Below are 19,487 nucleotides of genomic sequence, written 5' to 3' on the forward strand. Positions count from 1 at the left end.
GCAATAATGGAACATGTAATAAATAACAAATGCGTCATTAATATATCATTTCTTTTCAATCTCCTATGGGTCCAACGGGCTTGTTGGCTGATGTGTGTGTGCTGTTTGCCAATGCGAGTGGGTACTTTTGCAGAAACTGAAATAATTTGTGTGCTGAGATGCACAAAGGTGAGGTAGAGCTCTGTGAAGAGCACGTCCCAATCAATCCCAGATCTTAAGATTGCTGCATACATTAGTGAACTCGAGGGTTAAGTGACCTTGTCAAGGATACATACTGATGTTTTGTGAATTACTGTCCCTAATGTGTATGCGTGTGTGTGTGTGTGTGTGTGTGTGTGTGTGTTTAAGTGCACGCATGAAAGTCCAACGTTCATTAGAGAGGAGCTCCTCGTTGTGATCCTCACACCAGGGGCAGTTTAATTAATGATGCCTGAATGTAATTTATTACATTTCTGTCATTTGAAGGACAAATACTCTTACAAACTGACCAGAAGCAACATTTAATTGTTGCTTAATATTTGTTAATCAGGGTGATGAGATCCTGATGAGATTTAATGAATCAACCAAGTCTGTATCTTTAGCGCAAAAGTCATGTTTGTCCCACTTAAGAGTGCTACTTTGCACAAGAAGCCAGCCATGTTCATTAGGACAAAAGTGCTGCGTCATATCTTTTTTCAATATTAATGTGTGAATATTTATCCTGGCTATTCTCATTACTTGGGTAACATTGCTCTTGCTGTCACGGACCTCCTCAGTATGTAAGCGGAGAGAGAGAAAATCTGCGCTATTCCATGCATTCAAATGAGGAGCAGATATTAGAAATTCCTTTTGAAGGGAAATCTATTTGAATATCTTTCAGGCGGATTTCTTTTCCATATTTAAAGCCACCTCGTACAAATACATATTTAGCGCTAGGTACCTGTGCAATAGCGTTCAATAATGTTACAGTACACTGATTTTTAATACCTGGCTGCACGTAACGATTGATTGAATACTTACATTTCTGAAAATGAAGGAGAGGTGAAATAGGTCAGTGCCTCAAGACGTGCTCAAGTGTGACTTCAGACCCATCAGGGTTTGATCTGAAAATGCCTCCCACTCAGTTGCTGACAGTGACTTCTTAGAGAAATGAGATGCTTGTGAGCGTGGGTGTCTGGACTGAAATTATGGCCGCGTGTGTTTTCCTTTTTTTTTTTTTTTTTTTTTTTTTGACAACTCCATCCCATGTCTTTGCTTTTTCCAAGAAAGCCGGGCACAAAGTTTAAAGTCGTTTATGGTATGAGCATGATGCTGAAACTTTTAGATCAAATCCCCTGGCCAAATGCATCTCATCTATAAAGCAAAGGAGCATTACAACAGGGGTGCAAATAAAGCCAATGTCACCTCAAGTGCATGTGTTATGTGTTATTGGGACATAAAGATGTTTTGGGACACAGAAGACGTGTTGTGAAGACATGAAACCGTTCAAAATAATGCCCTTGTCATGGACAGTATAGTTTACGATCCTTTCTGGGGCAGCAATGCAGCAAACCGAGACATTTGTTCTCTCATTATTCTTTAATGTGAGTAATTTTTAACCCATCGCTCAGCAAGCTGCGTTCTGTAGACATCATATTTGCTGCACATACAAAGATGCGTCTTCCCTTTTACACGGCCAATAAATAATACATCTGTACGGCCCGCTCTCAGAGATCTTCATTATCCTCAATTAATCAGGAGCCAGGAAGCTAAAGAGCTGCCTTTGAAGGCCACGCCTTGGTGCTTGCTCCCAGTGCCTCGCCCGTAAACGAGGCGTTCGGACGGATCTGCTACTCGCCTGCCCCCACGTCTGCTCGCCTCCGTCTTGCAGTCTGCTGCCAGAAGCCGCGCTCCGCTGTTGCCCATCAAATCCTGCTTAATCTGCCTTAAAGCACACATTCTTTTATCTTCTTCCCACCCCAGGGGAGAAGCCCGTTTAGTATGGTGACCTCCCCGGTACACTTCGCCAAGGTCGTAAAAAGTGTGCGCCTGGAACAGTGCTCTCCCACTGGGGAAAATTTGTGTCTTTTTAGTGTAGTTAACATTACTCACATGCTTCCTAGGTAGAGCTGTTGTGTCAAGGAGCTTCTGAAAGTTTTCACTTAATCACTGCATTTGTCACCCAGAGTGAAACACATTGACCCCTCTGACCCACATTGACAAAAGGGTGAAATTAGGTGGGTGCCTCACCCTGCTTTTGGTCTTTTATGGAACACTAGTCCAGGCTTTTTTCCAAAATAAATGGCAGAGCATCGTCTAGGCCTTAGAGCTGTAGCAACATTTTCTAGAGAATTTGTCAGCAATCACCAGGGAGGGATGAGGGAGAGTGAGCCAGAGCGAGAGAGAGAGAGAGAGAGAGAGAGAGAGAGAGAGAGAGAGAGAGAGAGAGAGAGGGAGGCAGGCGCTCATTAATTTTCATTACCAATCTGCATGCTGCCTCTTAAATAATGTATCGATCTCTGGGCTTGTTCTTAATTCCCCCGTTATCAGGATGTGCAAAGTGGACGTGGCAGCAGTTGATGGATGAGTGGTTTGGGCCAGCTGTCTATTTGCTTTGACAGACATAGTCCCACTGCAGTGCGCGAAAGCAACCTTTGAGTTCGGGCATCTTGTCTTGTGTTTCAGAGTAGCGGAAAGTTCCAAAGCAGCAGTTTTTTTTCTGTTCATCTAATATATATCATAGGATTTAAAAAGAAAATGCCCACCTTCAAGGATGTGGACACTTTTGCATTTGTTTTATAGATTTGTTTGATTTAAATTCTATGTCACATCAAAGGTGAAAAATGGAAATGTTTTCCGTGATTTATTGAGGTCTCTCAAAAATGTGGTATTTTTGTCTCCGCTCTATATCTCTATGTCTATCTGCCTGTCTTTGTGGAATACATCAAGGACTAAATACAAAGTTTTGTGTATGTCCAGCATAAAATCACCTTGAATCGAAACGTGTGGCTGGTTGAGCACCTTTATATTATGACCATTAGAGGGCGCTAAATCGTACCTTTGTTTCTCCTCTAAATCAGAGCAATGATTTCTTTATGTAATCTGACATAATAAGCAGACATTGCAGGCTACAAACGGTACCATGTTAGTTTGGATTTATATTAGGATTTACAAAAATTTTGATGAATTTACATGACTTCATACATACATCAACAACAAAATAATGAAGACACCAAACATAAATGCACATATTATATGTGTATTTGATCAATATAATAGCTCAAACTGTGTTTGCATATTTCAATTGTATTTGTTCTTGACAATTTTAGTTGGACATTTAATTATTTTCTTTCCAGGTTTTTCCTGAGAAAAAGACATCCATGAGCAGCCAGAAGACACAGAAGTCAAACGAAGCACATTTTAATGATTGCTCTCGGTTCATGCTTTTGATGGCCGTATAATGAATTGTAACTGTTTGATTGGTGGTGACATTTGACACTGTCTGGTTGTAGCCTCGGTGGGTAGAATCAGTAACCAGCTCTCTTCTCTTCATTTTAATATGTGTTTTAATAAGTCTAGATTTTAAAGCTGAAATGTAATGGGGCTATTGTATTAGTGAGATGTGGTTACTCTACTTACTTCCTCTTTAAAAAAAACAAGTTTTATTTATAATCTCTGTCTTTATTTGTGTTTATTTTATTTTTTGCTCTCAGATGTCTGCCATCGGTGATCTACAATACCAATCTCCATTATGCCACAACATAGAAAGTCCATACCACTGCCCTTGTCCTTATTGACAAATTGCTTTGCAATTTGTTCTCAGACCCCACTGTCATACAGTATTGACTGGGTCAACACCTTGGCCTGGTTTTTTATCTGAGTCAAGCAAAACGTACTTGCGACGCTTGCATTCAGACACCTTCAGTGGTGGTTAAGGGCGCCATCTAGTGTTCGCTCATTATATCAAGATGGTGCTGTAACCATTCTTTTTTACAAAAAAAGCCAAATTGTTTTTAGCTGTTCAAGCTAAATACTGTTTCAACTTTATGTTTGAGAAGCAAGAGCATTCTGCCGGGGTTTCTGTCTTCCCTGCTTAAACACTCTCATGGAAGTTTTCCCAATGCTTGAATTATCAGTAAAAAAAAATATATATTTAATCTTCTTAGAGTATTGCGTTTCAAAATTCCTAAATAATAGTTAACTGTCATTGTCACGCACACATTAAGTTTCAAACATCACCTTTGTTGTTGTCTAACCCATTGACGTATGGGCTATTTGGGTGTTTCACATATTACAATGTTGCTATCTATGCTTTTGTTGATTTATATATCTTCTTGTACATGGTTGCTTGGACATATCTACCCATGAAAGTCTTACACACTCACACACATTATTCACATTACACACATTATTCTTTACTATAATGGACATTTGTATTTTTCAACAACATAATTAATTTGGTGCTGTGTGGTTGTGTGGTGGCAACGTGGTCTCAGACCTCCAAAATTGTGAGTATGAATCCAGGACCAGGAGAAGCAGGACTTAGCATGTATGTCTAATAAAAAACTGAACACACTAACTTGTGTTTCTTCAGGTTCAAGTTTGTTTATAGAGCACCTTTAACAGTACAAGCTGTTGAGTACATAAAAATTGACGGCTAAGAACAAATACAACGCATTGTCTTTATGACTGAGCACGCTTGTTTATCAAATTTTAAAACACTTTCAAAGGTCTCATCAAGATTTAGTACAGATGTTTTGACATATTGGGACAAGGGACCCAGAAAATTATGTCCGAAACCCAGATTGTTATGTCCGAATAGAATCACAACAATCTTGTCATTTAGATTTAAAAGGTTTTTATTCATCCAGTACTCAGTGAGGGGCCGGATAGAATCATTACTGATATCTTTTGATGGCATGTAGATCTGGACATCGTCTGCGTAGCAATGAAAAGAAATATTGTGTTTTCTCAAAATGGACCCCAGTGGTAGTATATAAAGTAAAATTAAAATAGGGCCTTAAATAGAGCCTTGGGGAACTCAAGTGGTGGTAGTAGCCTAATGGGTAACACACTCGCCTATGAACCAGAAGACCCGGGTTTGAATCCCACTTACTACCATTGTGTCCCTGAGCAAGACACTTAACCCTAAGTTGCTCCAGGGGGGGACTGTCCCTGTAACTACTGACTGTAAGTCGCTCTGGATAAGGGAGTCTGATAAATGCTGTAAATGTAAATGTGGAACTCCAGACAAAAGAAGAGCAGCAGCTGAGTTCTGGATTGGTGAAAAGGATGAGGCAACACCTTTTAATGTATTTCTTGGTGTTAAACCTAAACGTGCAGTGGAGTAAGGTCTCGCGTAAAAGTGTACCACTGCACAGATATATAATTCCGGTTCCACGCAACAAACACGCGCAACCCCTCCCGGGAGAATCCGCAGAGCGGTGTGGTGATTTACGTGACCCCGGGGCACGTTTACCGCGGCCGGCAGTTCCTCATTCCGTCCGCCGAGTGGCGCTGCCCACAGCGCCGCGTCGCTCCGCGCGACACCGCGTCCCCGCCGGAGCCCCGTTGAGCAGCGGGACCCGGGCGGGCGGAACTGTCTGAATGCGCAGCGCTGCCGTAGCGGCTCGGCCACACGGGCGAACGGTTCGCGGCTCGCCGAGGCTCGTCAGGTCTCCGCCGAGGATGCGGGAGTAACGAGTGGCCGGGGCACCAGTGGACTCGCGTGGATCTTTTCGCCGCCGCCGCCGCCGACATGTCGGGGAAGATAGAGAGTAAGCAAGGTGAGCCGTGGACGGCACGGGGCAGCCTTTCAGACCCCGAAATTGCTGCCCGGACCGTGTACGCGCTTCGGGGCCTCATGACGGGGAGGATCGGGGCGCTTATTCGCTCACAAGCCCGTTCTCGTTTAGAGGGAGGAAAAAACGATATTGTGGAGAAAAAGGGGAAAGAACCCAAATGGCTAAAAGAAGATCCTTTCTTCTTCTGCTGGGCTTCGCTAGTCGCCAGAAACGCGGCTAGCTCTGTCGCTGTGATGCTAGCCAGCTTTAGCCACAAGGCTAGCTCCCTGTTGGCTTGCGGGCACAACACGAACAGCCAGCTAATATTTCTGACCGCTTTCGTCTAACGCGTGGTTATTAATAAGCGAGCAGTAAAATAAAATGTAAAAAAAAAAAAAAAGACGCGACTGTACGACTAGTGGGCCGGCTGGGGAACTAGTCAGTATTGGTTAGCGCTAGCTTGTTAGGAACCGAAGGGGGTTCTTGAACTTGGCTCTTTAACATCAGCCGATAAAGATTTTTTGTTGGAATCTAAATTCGCATTTTGACATTTACTTGTTTGTTTTAATTCTGCCATCCAGGCTTCCGCGTAACTTTGTTCCTAGTGGTTTTAAACCGGCTTCTAAATGGCGCGCCTGAAATGTAATCGAGAACTTTAGTTTAGTTTAGTTTAGTTTAGTTTGTCTTGCATGGTGGTAGATTTTTGCTGCACCGTGCCACGGGGTGAAATGTGTGTAGTGACCTGGACTTGCCCGCAGCAGTCATGTTTAAAAATGGACACTGCAGGAGACACTTCTTGCGTTTTGACCAGTCTGTGTAATGCTTCCAAATATGGGCGCTGGTATGATTTGATGGTGCTGGTATTTGTATGCATCACTTGTAGATTTTGGGCACTGTTTAAAAAAAAAAGTAACGGAGGAGTGTGCCGCTGCTTCTGTGTTTACACTGTGGAGTAAACCTTGGTGTTGCTAAGGTCTTGTAAAAAGAGAGCATGCTTGGACACAACAAAATGGCTTATACTGCTACTGTCAGCTATGGTATAGCTTATACCAGTTTAAAATGTAGCGTAAAAAGTGCATTTGCAAGAGGCTGTGAGCAATATTTCCGGAAGCGTTTACACCTGTTCAGGGGTTTCCCCTCTTGGACGTTCGCTAATTCTCCTGAGAGGCACTACAAATAAAAGTTGAGTAGGTTGTAGGGACATATTTAGAAATGTGTGCATGCTTCATGAATAAAGGCTTCCAAAAGTGCAGTGATTGTCATTGTGAAACACTGCAGCACAGCACACGGTATGTGCACACAACTAAATGTGTCCTCTGTATGTAACCATCACCCTTGGTGAGCAGTGGGCAGCCATGACGGGCACCTGGGGACGGTGCTCAGGGTCACTTTGGCAGTTCTGGACTCGAACCGGCAACCTTCTGATTACAGGTCTGCTCCCTTATCCGCTAGGCCACCACTGTCATGAAGCGAGAGGGTAATGTTGCTCATTCTGCAGTTGAAGTCATGGGAATGCATGGCTACCAATACTGTTTGGTATTAAGTACTACCAAGAATACGACCTGTATGTAGAAAAGAATGATGGTGAAATAAAACCATTTAGATCTAGACTCAGACTGGTGTTAAAGGTCTCCTATCATGAAAATCTCACTTTGTGAGATTATTTAACATTTAATACGAGTTCCTCTCCTGGCTAGAAATGGTGGCATGTATAAAGAGTGCATTGGCCATTCTGCTTCACCATTCAGAGAGCAGCAGCTCAGACGCTTGGATCTGGAATTTATTCCCTTATGTTGTCATAAGGGGAAAGGTGACCCCCCCTTTTTCATGCTTTGTCCACCCAGAGAATTTCCCACCCCTCCCCTTTAAATGTAACTCCACCAACTGTCATGGCTTGATAACGTGCAAAGCGTTGCAGTTGCTCGGTGACTGGATGTAAAGAAATGAAAAGAGACTTCAGATACAATATCAGGGGACCACTCGGACCTATACAAAAGCAAAAAAAAAAAAAATCATTTACATTTACAGCATTTATCAGACGCCCTTAACCAGAGCGACTTACAATCAGTAGTTACAGGGACAGTCTTCCTGGAGCAACTTAAGGTTAAGTGTCTTGCTCAGGGACACAATGGCAGTAAGTGGGATTTGAACCCGGGTCTTCTGGTTCACAGGCGAGTGTCTTACCCACTAGGCTACTACCACCCAAATTCATAATAGGGGACCTTTAAAGTAAACATGATAAAAAAAGAAGTTTGTGAATTTGCACAGTCTTAATCGCAGGCCATGAAATTATTCAAGCTCTTCAGCTGCCTGCTCCAGTTACATAACAGAAAGTGATTCTGTCTGTAATCATATTTTATATATATATAAAAAATATTCAACAAAAATGAAATACTAAAATACTATTAAACAAAATGTACAGGCCTCAAGTAAATTTGTATGTAGTGGAAACACTAACATATTGTCTACATTCACATAAATAAAAATTTATATTAACATGTAAACATTACATAGCCCAGTCTAGCCAATAGCATTATATCACATACTTGGGAGGCCGGTATAAAGATAGTAAGGGCCCATCCGATTGGTCAAATATGGACACACAAATGCTTGGCACATAAATTAATTCTGCGTCCGAAATCGAATAATATTTGAGTAGGTACTACATTTGAATTTCCAGCCATGTTTCAAATATGACGGCGCCTCTCCTGCTGCCTTATGGGGATAGTGAAGTGTCCATCGAATGCCTACTGCAGAATTCACCGCTCAGCTCGTCCGGTTCCAGCCCGGTGTTGGTGTCCAGTCCACACGCACAGAAGTACAGCGCGTTCTACTCGCCTCGCATACTGTTTTTTACATACAATATGTCGTGTGTCTGCGGAGGCCGGCCATGAGTTGGGACCAGCATGCCTTGCGGGTGAAATACGCACCTATGGGACTGGCGCGCCCAGGGACTGCAAATAATTAACCATGTTATGGGTAAATGTGTTCTGTTGGGGTTCGGGATGTCTGTGTTATGGGGATTTAATGTAGCGTGTGCAAGGGAGATATCGTGTATACTAACGATAATTTTTCAATATATATCGTGCAACCCTAATGTGTGTGTGTGTGTGTATCACACCAGGCTTGTTGTTTTATAATAAAAGCTCTTGCCTAATGGTTTATTATTGATTAAATTGATCATGAGGACAGTCTTTCAGGGATGCTACAGAGAAGGTTGCTACTTCAGCTGTTGTAGACATAAATTGTGGACTTGTTAGGATCTGTATGGGGAAATTCTGTTGTAGGTGTCCACTTATTTTTTTGTCACCCCTGTAGGACACATAGCATGTTTGGACATGAAATGGAAATAACTGCCGCTTATGGTTTTGGTGTTTTATGCTTAGTGCATCAAATTCGGGTTTAGTCTCCTGTTGAAATTAGTCCTTCAGAACGGTGTTGTCATCCAGTTAGCTCAGTCCAAGTGAGGACATGTTAAATTAAAAGAAAATGAATGCACCATTGGTGGAACATCAATACCAGACTGTGTCAACCTTCTTGAGGGCCGTCAGCTAGGGATACTGAGATATTGACCATATTGTGGTTTATTATTATGTTTAAATTTTACAATAAAAACTGAGAACAATATGAACAATATGAGTATTTAAACAAAAACATCAGAACCAGCCAATTTGTTTGTTATGACTGTGCAATCTAAATTGAATGTGCTTATTTCTAACAGGATTTGTTTTGTAACAGATGTATTTGTGACTCCATTATTCTCTACATTGCCTAACATTTTAAGCATTCAAAGCAGCCACCCCCCTCCACCGTTTCACTGTTTTTTTTGGGGGGGGTTTTGTTTTTTAAACCTGGTGGTGTTGGCAAGATGTTTTTGGAATTAAATGCTAAATTTAGGGCTGCACTGGCTAGCATCCATGCTTCAGAGTGCCAGCAGTCGAAGATGTTTCAAGCTAACAAATCCATGACTTGTTTTATAATCCGAAGCGCTGGCCGGGTCAGAGCGTCATACAGCCAGACACGTCTTCTCATCTTAAGCACCGATTGGTATTCTGCATCTGTTCATAAATATGTGCAGGGAAACCACAAGTAGTCTGCAGGCTGGATGAAGGCTTTTTTTTTTTTTTTCCAGACTGAGGTTTGTTTTATTCAAAGACACCAGGGTCAAAAACCATCAGTGCAGAGTCAGTTTAAAACATACAGTGACCTCAGACTGATTTTCAGTAGGACTGATTTCAAAATGCTAATTTGGATTAGGAGAATAAAGGATGAAGACTAGTATGCTTCTACCTTCAGATATCCTTTGCCTGTTTCAACCTTTACTCTCACACACTGGGGCTTTTTTATAGTGGCTGCCTTTTTTATTTCTTTTCTCATTTAAATCTGAATACCTAATGTTCCCATTCACTCATTGAAACACTTCAGTCTTATCACATGATCCTGGATGAGTAACTTGAATAACGGTGGCTGCAGGAGGGATCCCCTCCCTAATCCAGCAGAATGAATTCTTCTTCAGGTTTTTAAACTGACAAAGATAGGCCAGAAAAGTCCTTGCAGAAAAGATATTCTACATTCAAGGTCCTTTGGTTTCCTAATGTTCACTGTGTTAGACCTTGCTGGATTTGAAGAAAGAAATATTGGCTTGCTGGCCAGACCTTGGTGAGAGGAAATGCTGGCTGCAGAAGGCAGATCGATGGGAATAAATCTGGAACTGTGATCTATGCCTTTCCAGCCTTGCCTTTTCACAGTTAAAGCCATCATGGAGTAGTTAAGTGACCCGCTAAGATAGCAGTTTTTTCTCTCTTTGCATGTTTGTGTGTGAAGCAGGGGTGTGGCTGGGGATCTGGGCAGCTGTCGCGCATTGTGGTGCAGATGTTAATTACAGCCCTGACTCACTCTTTATTCAATTGTTAATTACAGTGCTGACATATCTGGCCTTCGGTACATCATTGTGTGTGTGTGTGTGTGTGTGTGTGTGTGTGTGTGTGTGTGTGTGTGTGTGTGTGTGTGTGTGTGTGTGTGTGTGTGTGTGTGTGTGTGTGTGTGTGTGTGTGTGTGTGTGTGTGTGTGTGTGTGTGAGAGAGAGAGAGAGGTTTGCCGTCCTTCTCGAGGCTGATGGACAAATAAATGTGGAGGCTAGAGTTCTCTCCAGCAACTCTTGACAAGATTGTAATTTTCTCATTAACAGCTTAATGCATTATGGTGCCCAGTCTAGCAAAATCAGTAGTAGCATTTTGGCCCAATTAAAAATGTTTGATTGCATTGATCAAATATAGTAATTGCGTTTGTAATTTCAGTATGCTTAATAGCCAGTATTACTAAATATTACTCTCCCATGAACCATAAGACCCGGGGGTGGGGGATAAAGGTGTCTGGTAATTGCCATTAATGTAAAATTGAAATTGCATATTGAAATGGAACATGTCATTCTTACAGCTGTATAGCTTTATATACATCCCTCACCAACATTTGGATGTAAAGATAACGCTGTGACGTCACTTTTGATTCCATAACGGTTTTTGTGCTCTATCAATATGTCACAGGCAGGAAGGATTTTACTTCACATTCCCGTGACAATTGCCTTTCTGCTTGACCTTTAGGCTCTTTGGTTAAGCTTTGTTTTAGACATAAAGGTCATTTGTGTTTAAGTGTGACCACAGAGTTGTAGTGATTCAGAAGGAAACACGTCTGCTAGTGCCTGAAGTCTGAGTAGCACCTCTTAATGCAGAAATATATTTTCAGCACAATTTCTTATTTGGAAACATATTACTACAAGCGAGTGTGCAAACCATAATTGTTTCTATACATTGGGACATCAGGAAGTTGTCCACAAAATGTTATGGTGGAAATGTTTTTACTGCTTAGTTACCAGACAAAATCCCCAATATAATGCTAAATACAAGGTAGTGGTGTTTTGGGTATGGAGCTGGTTTTAAAAGTAGCCATATTTCTGTGTTTATTGTGTTTAAATCTATAATTTTGAATCCCAGGAAGAATAGCCAGGCTGTATTGCTCAGCTATAAACATCAATTATGTCTGGTATTAGAAAAAGAAATTCACCTTACACCCAACTTAAATGTTTTTATTGAGATTTTATTTGATGGGTAAACACAAAAAAGCTCATAATTGTGAATACTGTACTACTTTGTATTGGTCAGTCACATAAATTTAAACAAAAGTTATATGTAATGTAATATTTTTTGGGGTTGTAAAGTGACGTGAAAAAGTACAAGGGGTATGAATGCCTTTTCAAGGCACTGTATCTAAGTCCAACCTTTAAGTGCAAAATGACAGAATGTATCATTTGGTTATAAAAAATTACTGATGTATTGTCACTTCGTTTTACAATAATTGTGAGATTTACTTTTCCGTATATCTCAGGACAGTGCAGTGCTCTTTTGTTTCCCAACATTCACATTCTTTAAAAAGGCCCGCAGTTTGCATGGAGGGCTTCATTTGCTGGACTACAGAAATGCCAGCCAGCTCAAGCGCTGACCACTTATCTGTTTGTAGGTCACTGGGACATTTGTGTTATAGAACAAACAAGATAATATGAGCTTGAAGTGAAAGTCACTAACTTTGCTCCATTTTACTTTTATTCAGGGAAACACAAGGTTTTAATGTTGATGGTTGTGTAACAGTGCTCTGTGGTAGGAAGCGGTGCTTGATGCTTGACGGGCGTTTCATTTGAGCATATAAATTCCCACCATCTGCCAAAAAGCACTTCAAATGTGCTTTACTTTGAGTTGTTCATGATGTAATGAATTAGAACAGTATCACCATTTATCACTCCCTTTGAATATTTGGAACAAATTTGCTTTGTGGTTAGAAATTAGCGTACTGATTATATCATATTATTTATATTTATAATCTAATGTTGATCATAATTAATTTGTGGATAAGTTGCGTGTTTGAAGTATTCTCAACTTTCTCTAGTTCTGTTTGTTTTTTTGTTAGTGCATAATTTAACAGAAGCTGATGTCAGGCGCTGCTCCATTAGATGACTGCACACGATGAGATGGTACTGCCTTCTCTACATTCCTTTGGAAGCCTCTGGTTCTTTTCAGGTTCCTCTTCTCATCCTTCTCAGCATCTTGCTTTATGTTTCCACACCTGAAATCTACTGTTGGGATCAGTTGAACATGTCATGAGTTCATGCACAACCTCAAACAGATTGAGTAAAACATTGCTTTGCTGTGTAGATGCTAAATATGTGATTGGGAAGGTTCTGATGTAGTTTGTGTCAGGACCAGGTGTCAAAGTTTCTGCTGCTACCTGTGCATCAAGTGTGACTACTGGTTTCTGTTTAGCCGGAACAAAATCTTTACATTGTCCTTGACAATTCGGTTACAATTATGATTATCCCATCAATGCATCCCATAATGTGTCACATGATGTTTTCAAATACAAGAATTTAGGTCTCGTCAACCTGTGTGGACTCTTTGATTTGCTACAATGAGCAAAAATACTTTTGCCGTTCAGTCCGTGCTCACCTTGTAACAGTCCTATCAGGGGGGTGCTGTTATCGGATCAGGCCACCACAGTCACTACCAGCACTACTTTTTATTGAGAATTTTTATGCCGCCACCAGAAAATCTCCAGACAACGTCATTATGATATAATTGATTATGTTCTGCACTGCATCGATGCAATATAGTCCATGTCTGCATCGCGATGCATCTTCATACGATTAATTTCAACACCCCTTGTCTTCACATTCAAAGTACTTATTGTACTCAACTATGTATATCTTCAGTGTGGTGCATAATGCATAGCCCCCCTGTACCCTGCACAGTTGAATTATGTATAAACTGGTGGTTTTAAGAAGCATAATTTAAAAAAAAAAAAAGGTTTTATTGTTATGGTGCTGTCTGTAGAACCCTACCCATTTACTTTGTTGCTCAGCCAGTTTTCAGTTTTAGGGACCAGTGAACACATGCAGCCAGTCCCTTATTATTTGGAGCAATGGGGGTGTACATCTCAAGAACCTTCACTCCCTGGGTGCCCTGTGAGATTGTGTACACGTGTGTGTAATGCCTGCAAGAGCAACAGCGCTGCACGGGTGGGGCTGAGTGGAGCAGACAGGCTTTCTCTGGCCCTAGGCTCTCCACAGGCCCTGCAGCAGGTCTCTCCACGGTGTCCGGCTCTCGAATCTCCTCTGGCATGGAACTAAGAGATCCTCACCGGAGACCCACCACCCTGACCTGCATTGATCTGTCGTGTGCTATGATTTCCCTTCATTTACATTTACAGCATTTATCAGACGGCCTTATCCAGAGCTTACAATCAGTAGTTACAGGGACAGTCCCCCCCCCCGGAGCAATTTAGGGTTAAGTGTCTTGCTCAGGGACACAATGGTAGTAAGTGGGATTTGGTTCAAAGGCCAGTGTGTACCACCCCTTATCTATGTGTAGTTATGTGTTCGTGTTCGCTGTGTGTGTGTACATGCATATGTGTACATGTTTAGTTAGTTGTGTTGGTAGGAAACTCTTCAGGTATATTTTAAGATGTCAGACTAGATATTGGTTTTGAAATGACCAAGCTTCTGGTTACTGACTTAAGAATGTGTTTTTCCGGGTTTTTTTTTTTTTTTTTCCTCCCTCCTCACTGAGTCATTTAGCTTTGTGTTTCAGGTGCTGGGTACATCAGTCACAGACCTTTTTAGAAGAAAATATCACCTCAAACGTACAAACTGCCTGTTTCCAGAGAAATGAGGGAGGGTGGTCTCGTAACTGAACTCACTCGTGCCTGGGAGACGTCACAACCAGCCGCGTATTTTAGCAGTGTGGTGATGCCGGGAATATCAGGACTGCAAACATCAGGACTGATGATAGAAGCGATGGGAGCCTCCTCATCTGGGCAGGTTTCCTGCAGAATGACTCCCTCTGCCCTCAGCATTTCACTCTATACTGTGAAGAGCGTGTAATCCATCCGTCTGTTGCGGTACGCACAGGGGCTGAGGCGATGTATTTCGCTTCTGCATTTTGTTTGTTTGGTGTCTCTTCAGACCCTTCCTATTCTTCTTCTTCTTCCCCGGTAAACAAGTGGAAATAAATAAAAATAAAAAAACATTTTCTGCGGACCTGGTCTTAGTCTTTTGCCCTATTTTCTTCCCAATTTATAACTGAGTGTTTGCTTTTGTAGAGCTGTGTAAAAATATTTTTTTAATTTCATAGGGATGTGAAAGTGTAATGTAAACATACCTAGTGAGGTCAAGTTAAATTTTCAATGCACTAAACCTTTTTATTCAGGTAAGGACCAAAAAAAAAAAATCAAGATATTGTGATACGTTATCAAAGATTAAACTCAACACTTGACAGCAGAAAAATGAGGAACTGATTACTCTTTTTCACCCGGCAGAACTTATTTTAAACTGCTGCACAGTACAGTACAGCAATTTGTGTGTTTTTATCGTAAATGTGGGCAGTTTAGCAGATTTGTGTGGCCGGAGATTGCCTGAACTCAGTGTAAGGGTGGGTTTTCCCCAGATTCTCCGGTTACCTTCTGCTATCCAGACGCGTGTGCATCAGGTGGAGTGGCGATTCTAATCTACAACATTTACATTTATGGCATTTATCAGACGCCCTTATCCAGAGCGACTTACAATCAGTATTTACAGGGACAGTCCCCTCTGGAGCAACTTAGGGTTAAGTGTCTTGCTCAGGGACACAATGGTAGTAAGTGGGATTTGAACCTGGATCTTCTGGTTCACAGGCGAGTGTGTTACCCGCTAGGCTACCAATCCACAATGTTCATGTGGATTAAGCAGCGTCTGAAAACAAGAGTTTTGTGAGGAGAAATAAAGTTTCTTTTATTTTTGTATTAATTGTGATTTCATTGAGAAACATTTATTTTACAATTGCAACCTTATTGTTATACAAGTGAATAATTAATCACTGTACACTCTGGACCTTGGATTCCTTTCCTTTAGTCACATGGCAACCTAAAATAAATCAGCTCAGCATTTGATTGGATATGTGCATTTTCTTCCTTTTAGGTTCGACAGAGAAGAAAATGGTTAGGCCATTCTTGGAAACTGTGGTCTCTCACATCTACTTTATTTGCTCACCTAAGTTAATTACATGTCACTGTCATCCGTGGAAATGGGAACTTGCTCATGCTCAGCACCCGGTTTAAGGCAAAACAAAAAGGCACACTCACCACGGCTCTGAAGGACTCCGCTCCTTTTAAGCACATGGAAAATTGCTTAGGGCCGGTTTTTGTATATGGTGTCATCGGCATTAGTTCCAGCAAAGCCTGCTGGATCAGACCTGCATGTGAAGCTGCAGTGTGACTAATGCAGCTCCTGGTCGGAGAGGATCCCGACCGCAGGCCAACGGCAAGTGCAGGAGGAGCACTGCAATGAACGGAGTGGGAGCGCTTAAATCCCCTTTACTCTGGTGCCATGCTTTCACATGTTCATTTGAGCACGGTTTTGTTTTGAGTCTCACTTCCCAGAAAAGGAGGAGAGAAGAGGCCAATATGCCAAGATACATGTCTCTTCTCCTGAGGGAAGGGAGAGCGAGCGGGGTTTTTGCAGAACCCGTGGAAACATCTGGTGCAGCAAATAAATGGTGCCGGTCGTCACGGCAACTGGGGACGTGTATCCCATCCCTCCGGCAGCTTGGCTGTGGAGTGCGTGGAATGTTCCGGTGCCTGCTCTGAATGCAGAGACCCCGGTCGCAAACAGCCTTACGTACTCTCTAGCATGACGCACACACATGCTGTAGCCCTCGTTTCATCCTCATTTGTGTTTTCTGCTGGAAAGTTTAACTTGTTGACACTGTACAGTTTCAAGTGGGTGGTGACGTAAAGGGCTTCAGATGCACTTCTGCCACTGAGGAGTTCACTCAGAGGTCTGGCTGTGATTAATACCGACCGTGAAACATGGCAGGCGGGCCCGCTCATGTCAGAGGGGTGGTTAGCGGCGTTAATGGTCCTGATTGAGTGCGCTGAAGGCATTAAGAAAAGGGGTGTTAACTGTCAGACTCATGTAGGAGGTCTGCTTTATTGTTTCTCACACCGCGCACACCCTGTTGCGGTTTCTCATGCAGAGTCCTCCGGCAAAGACAGACAGCCCCATAAAGCTTAGCATTGGTTTTCCATCCTGGTAACGTCATTGCCAGCTTCTGTTTAGCTTCGCTTCGTGTTTCTAATAATCAGTTCTTTTTTTTCCACCTCATTTCTTTTCCTTCAGATTCGCAGCGCTCCCATTTTTCTTCCCTTACCTTGAAGCTTATGGACAAGTTCCACTCACCCAAAATCAAAAGAACGCCATCAAAGAAAACGTCCAAGCGACCATCTGAACCCAGTGTCAAGACCACAGAGAAACCTGTTAACAAGGTTGGGGATGTTCTTGCAATTATAGTTATATCAAGTATGGACTTGGATCTTATTATACTGGAAAGAATCATTGTCATTTTATCAATTCTTCCTTTTTTAATTTAAAGCCCTAAGCACGCACCATTGTCTTATTTTGGTTACCTAGTTTTAAAAAACAAAATATTTTTACATAATAATTATAACTTTATGAAGACTAATCAGTGTTAAAGTGAGATTTAAATTAACCAAATGCTGGGACTGTGGTGTACTGGACTTGGGCTTTTATGCTTTGGCCCACTATGGCTGCTAATGAATATTTTTTTATTTGTTCCTTCAATTATGTCCATCCTTGTAGAATCTCACTCGGCTGGAAGAGCATGAAAAGGATGTGGTCAGTGCCTTGCGCTATTTCAAGACTATAATTGACAAGATGACTGTGGACAGGAAGGTGTTAGAGATGCTCCCTGGTTCTGCCAGCAAGGTTCTAGAGGCCATCCTGCCCCTGGTACAGGTGGACCCTAGGATACAGCACAGGTAACCCTGCTTATGGCTTTGCTTTTGGAGCAAGGTTACGCTCTTGTTTAGTGTGATTTATGATGCATGGCTGTTTCCGATCACACCGTAATGTATTAGTGTTGACTGATTTATGGCCCCTATCAAGCACTGTTTCATTGTATTTCATTTTATGAGGATTACAGCATGTCTATTTACCCACCTAATGAATCCTTCAGCGGCTTATTCCATGTAACTGAATGCTATCTCTCTTATGTACACCATAGAATGACATTTTAATGTGCCTCATTATTGGCAGGGCTTTGTCCCTGCCAATAATGATACATGTGCTTTATTTCAAGTGATTACTTTGTAGCTCCAGATTATGAGAGCTGTCAGGTCCCTAAATGGTGTGTTCTATGTCTACTTTAGTTCTGCTGTTTCTTCGTGTCTGAACCGGGTGTACCAGAGCCTGGGCAACCTGATCCGCTGGTCTGACCAGGTCATGCTTGGCGATGAAGGAATAAACCTAGAAGACAAGGAGACTATAGGAACAGTCACCACTGTGATTAAAGCAGTGCTAGATGGAGTCAAGGTATCTAAATTTCACCGTGTTTAATCAGAACCCTGGTTTAAATTGTTCTCTCACTGACGATTGTCTCATTGATTCACTACTTGTTTGGTTTCAGGAGCTGGTAAAGCTTACCATCGAAAAACAAGAGCATCCGTCTCCCACCTCGCCCGTTAAAGCAGAGCCATCTGTAGCTGTCTCAGAGAGGTGAGTAGGGCAGAGGAGGTCACACCCCCCCCCCGTTTCTCTCTTGTCCATGTTGCTGAGCCTCTGCACAGTCAATGCAGTGGAGCTAATTAGTCTTATCGTCCACACTTGGTTCCTTTTATCAGCAGTGGGGATAATTGGGCACTTGGCGCCTGCCTCGTGTATTTGAAGTGTACTGCATTTATCAGTGCAGTGTTCTTTTTAAAACCCCTCATCACTCGGCTGCAGTCTGTTCTGTTGCAAGGCAGGGTTCATAAACCGGGAACTTGTGACTCTTCTCTCAGTACTCCAGTGCCTGCAGCAGAAGAGAGTGAAGAGCGAAGGGAGAGAGAGAGTGAGACCCTGAGCAATTCCCCCACCAAGGCCCAGTCCACAGAGGTCCTCACGGACATGGCCGATGAGGAGGTGGCCCCGCCAAAACCTCCACTTCCTGGCCTAAAGGTCCCAGAACACTGGTGAGAATGAACTCCTAGCACATCTAAACATGTTTTATGAACAGCACTACATGCTGCACTATACTCTAAGGATAGGGCTTATTTGATAGTTTCAGGTCAAAAACTTCAGGATTTACATTGATTAATCATCGCTATAACAAGAAAATAACACCATCTTTAATGATGTTTCACATGTGATGTATGTATGCCACTAGGGGTGTTAGAAAATATTGATACAGCAATATATTGTGATATTTTACACTGATATGGTATTGATACAGGGACATAAAATATCGCTAATTTTGTATACAAATTTAGTTCTCTTGAGCATTTTCTTTAGTGAGGTGAGCAGAGATGAGAATCAGCGTGCAACGACAACCTCCACTCCTTTAGATGGCACTTTACAGCTGGGTACTTCTGGTACTTTCAGGGAGAGTGAAACATGACAGACCAATCACCACATGTTGTATTTCAACTCTGTTTTTACATTTTCAGTGAACTGCAATAGTTACAGTATCACAATATATTGTGATATAATCATATAATGACCCATGTATCACGATAAATATTGTATTGTGAGATCCTTGCCAATACACACCCCTAGATGGCACAGGTCTGGATGATTAAGTCATCCAGAGGGAGAAAATAGATTGTGTGACAGCTGTCAATCATCAAGTCTTCCATTTAAACCATTTCCATAGATCATTTCATGACTGAAAT

At 42.0% G+C, this 19,487-nt stretch overlaps 1 protein-coding gene across 6 annotated transcripts in view; it reads left to right on the plus strand.

Annotated features, from left to right (window-relative positions):
- Window positions 1-5,475: 5,475 nt before the first annotated feature.
- The window catches only part of rapgef1a (Rap guanine nucleotide exchange factor (GEF) 1a), a 31,842-nt gene continuing 17,830 nt past the window's right edge, over window positions 5,476-19,487 (plus strand). For all 6 annotated transcript variants that reach the window (XM_028996195.1, XM_028996197.1, XM_028996198.1 and 3 more), the window contains exons 1-6: window positions 5,476-5,744; window positions 16,939-17,084; window positions 17,419-17,597; window positions 17,988-18,150; window positions 18,245-18,333; window positions 18,618-18,788. In XM_028996195.1, coding sequence (XP_028852028.1) covers window positions 5,717-5,744; window positions 16,939-17,084; window positions 17,419-17,597; window positions 17,988-18,150; window positions 18,245-18,333; window positions 18,618-18,788 — 776 coding nt within the window. In that variant the 5' untranslated portion in view covers window positions 5,476-5,716. The remainder of the gene's footprint in view (window positions 5,745-16,938; window positions 17,085-17,418; window positions 17,598-17,987; window positions 18,151-18,244; window positions 18,334-18,617; window positions 18,789-19,487) is intronic.

The sequence above is a fragment of the Denticeps clupeoides genome, chromosome 11 (assembly GCF_900700375.1).
Source record: "Denticeps clupeoides chromosome 11, fDenClu1.1, whole genome shotgun sequence".
Lineage (NCBI taxonomy): Eukaryota > Metazoa > Chordata > Actinopteri > Clupeiformes > Denticipitidae > Denticeps > Denticeps clupeoides.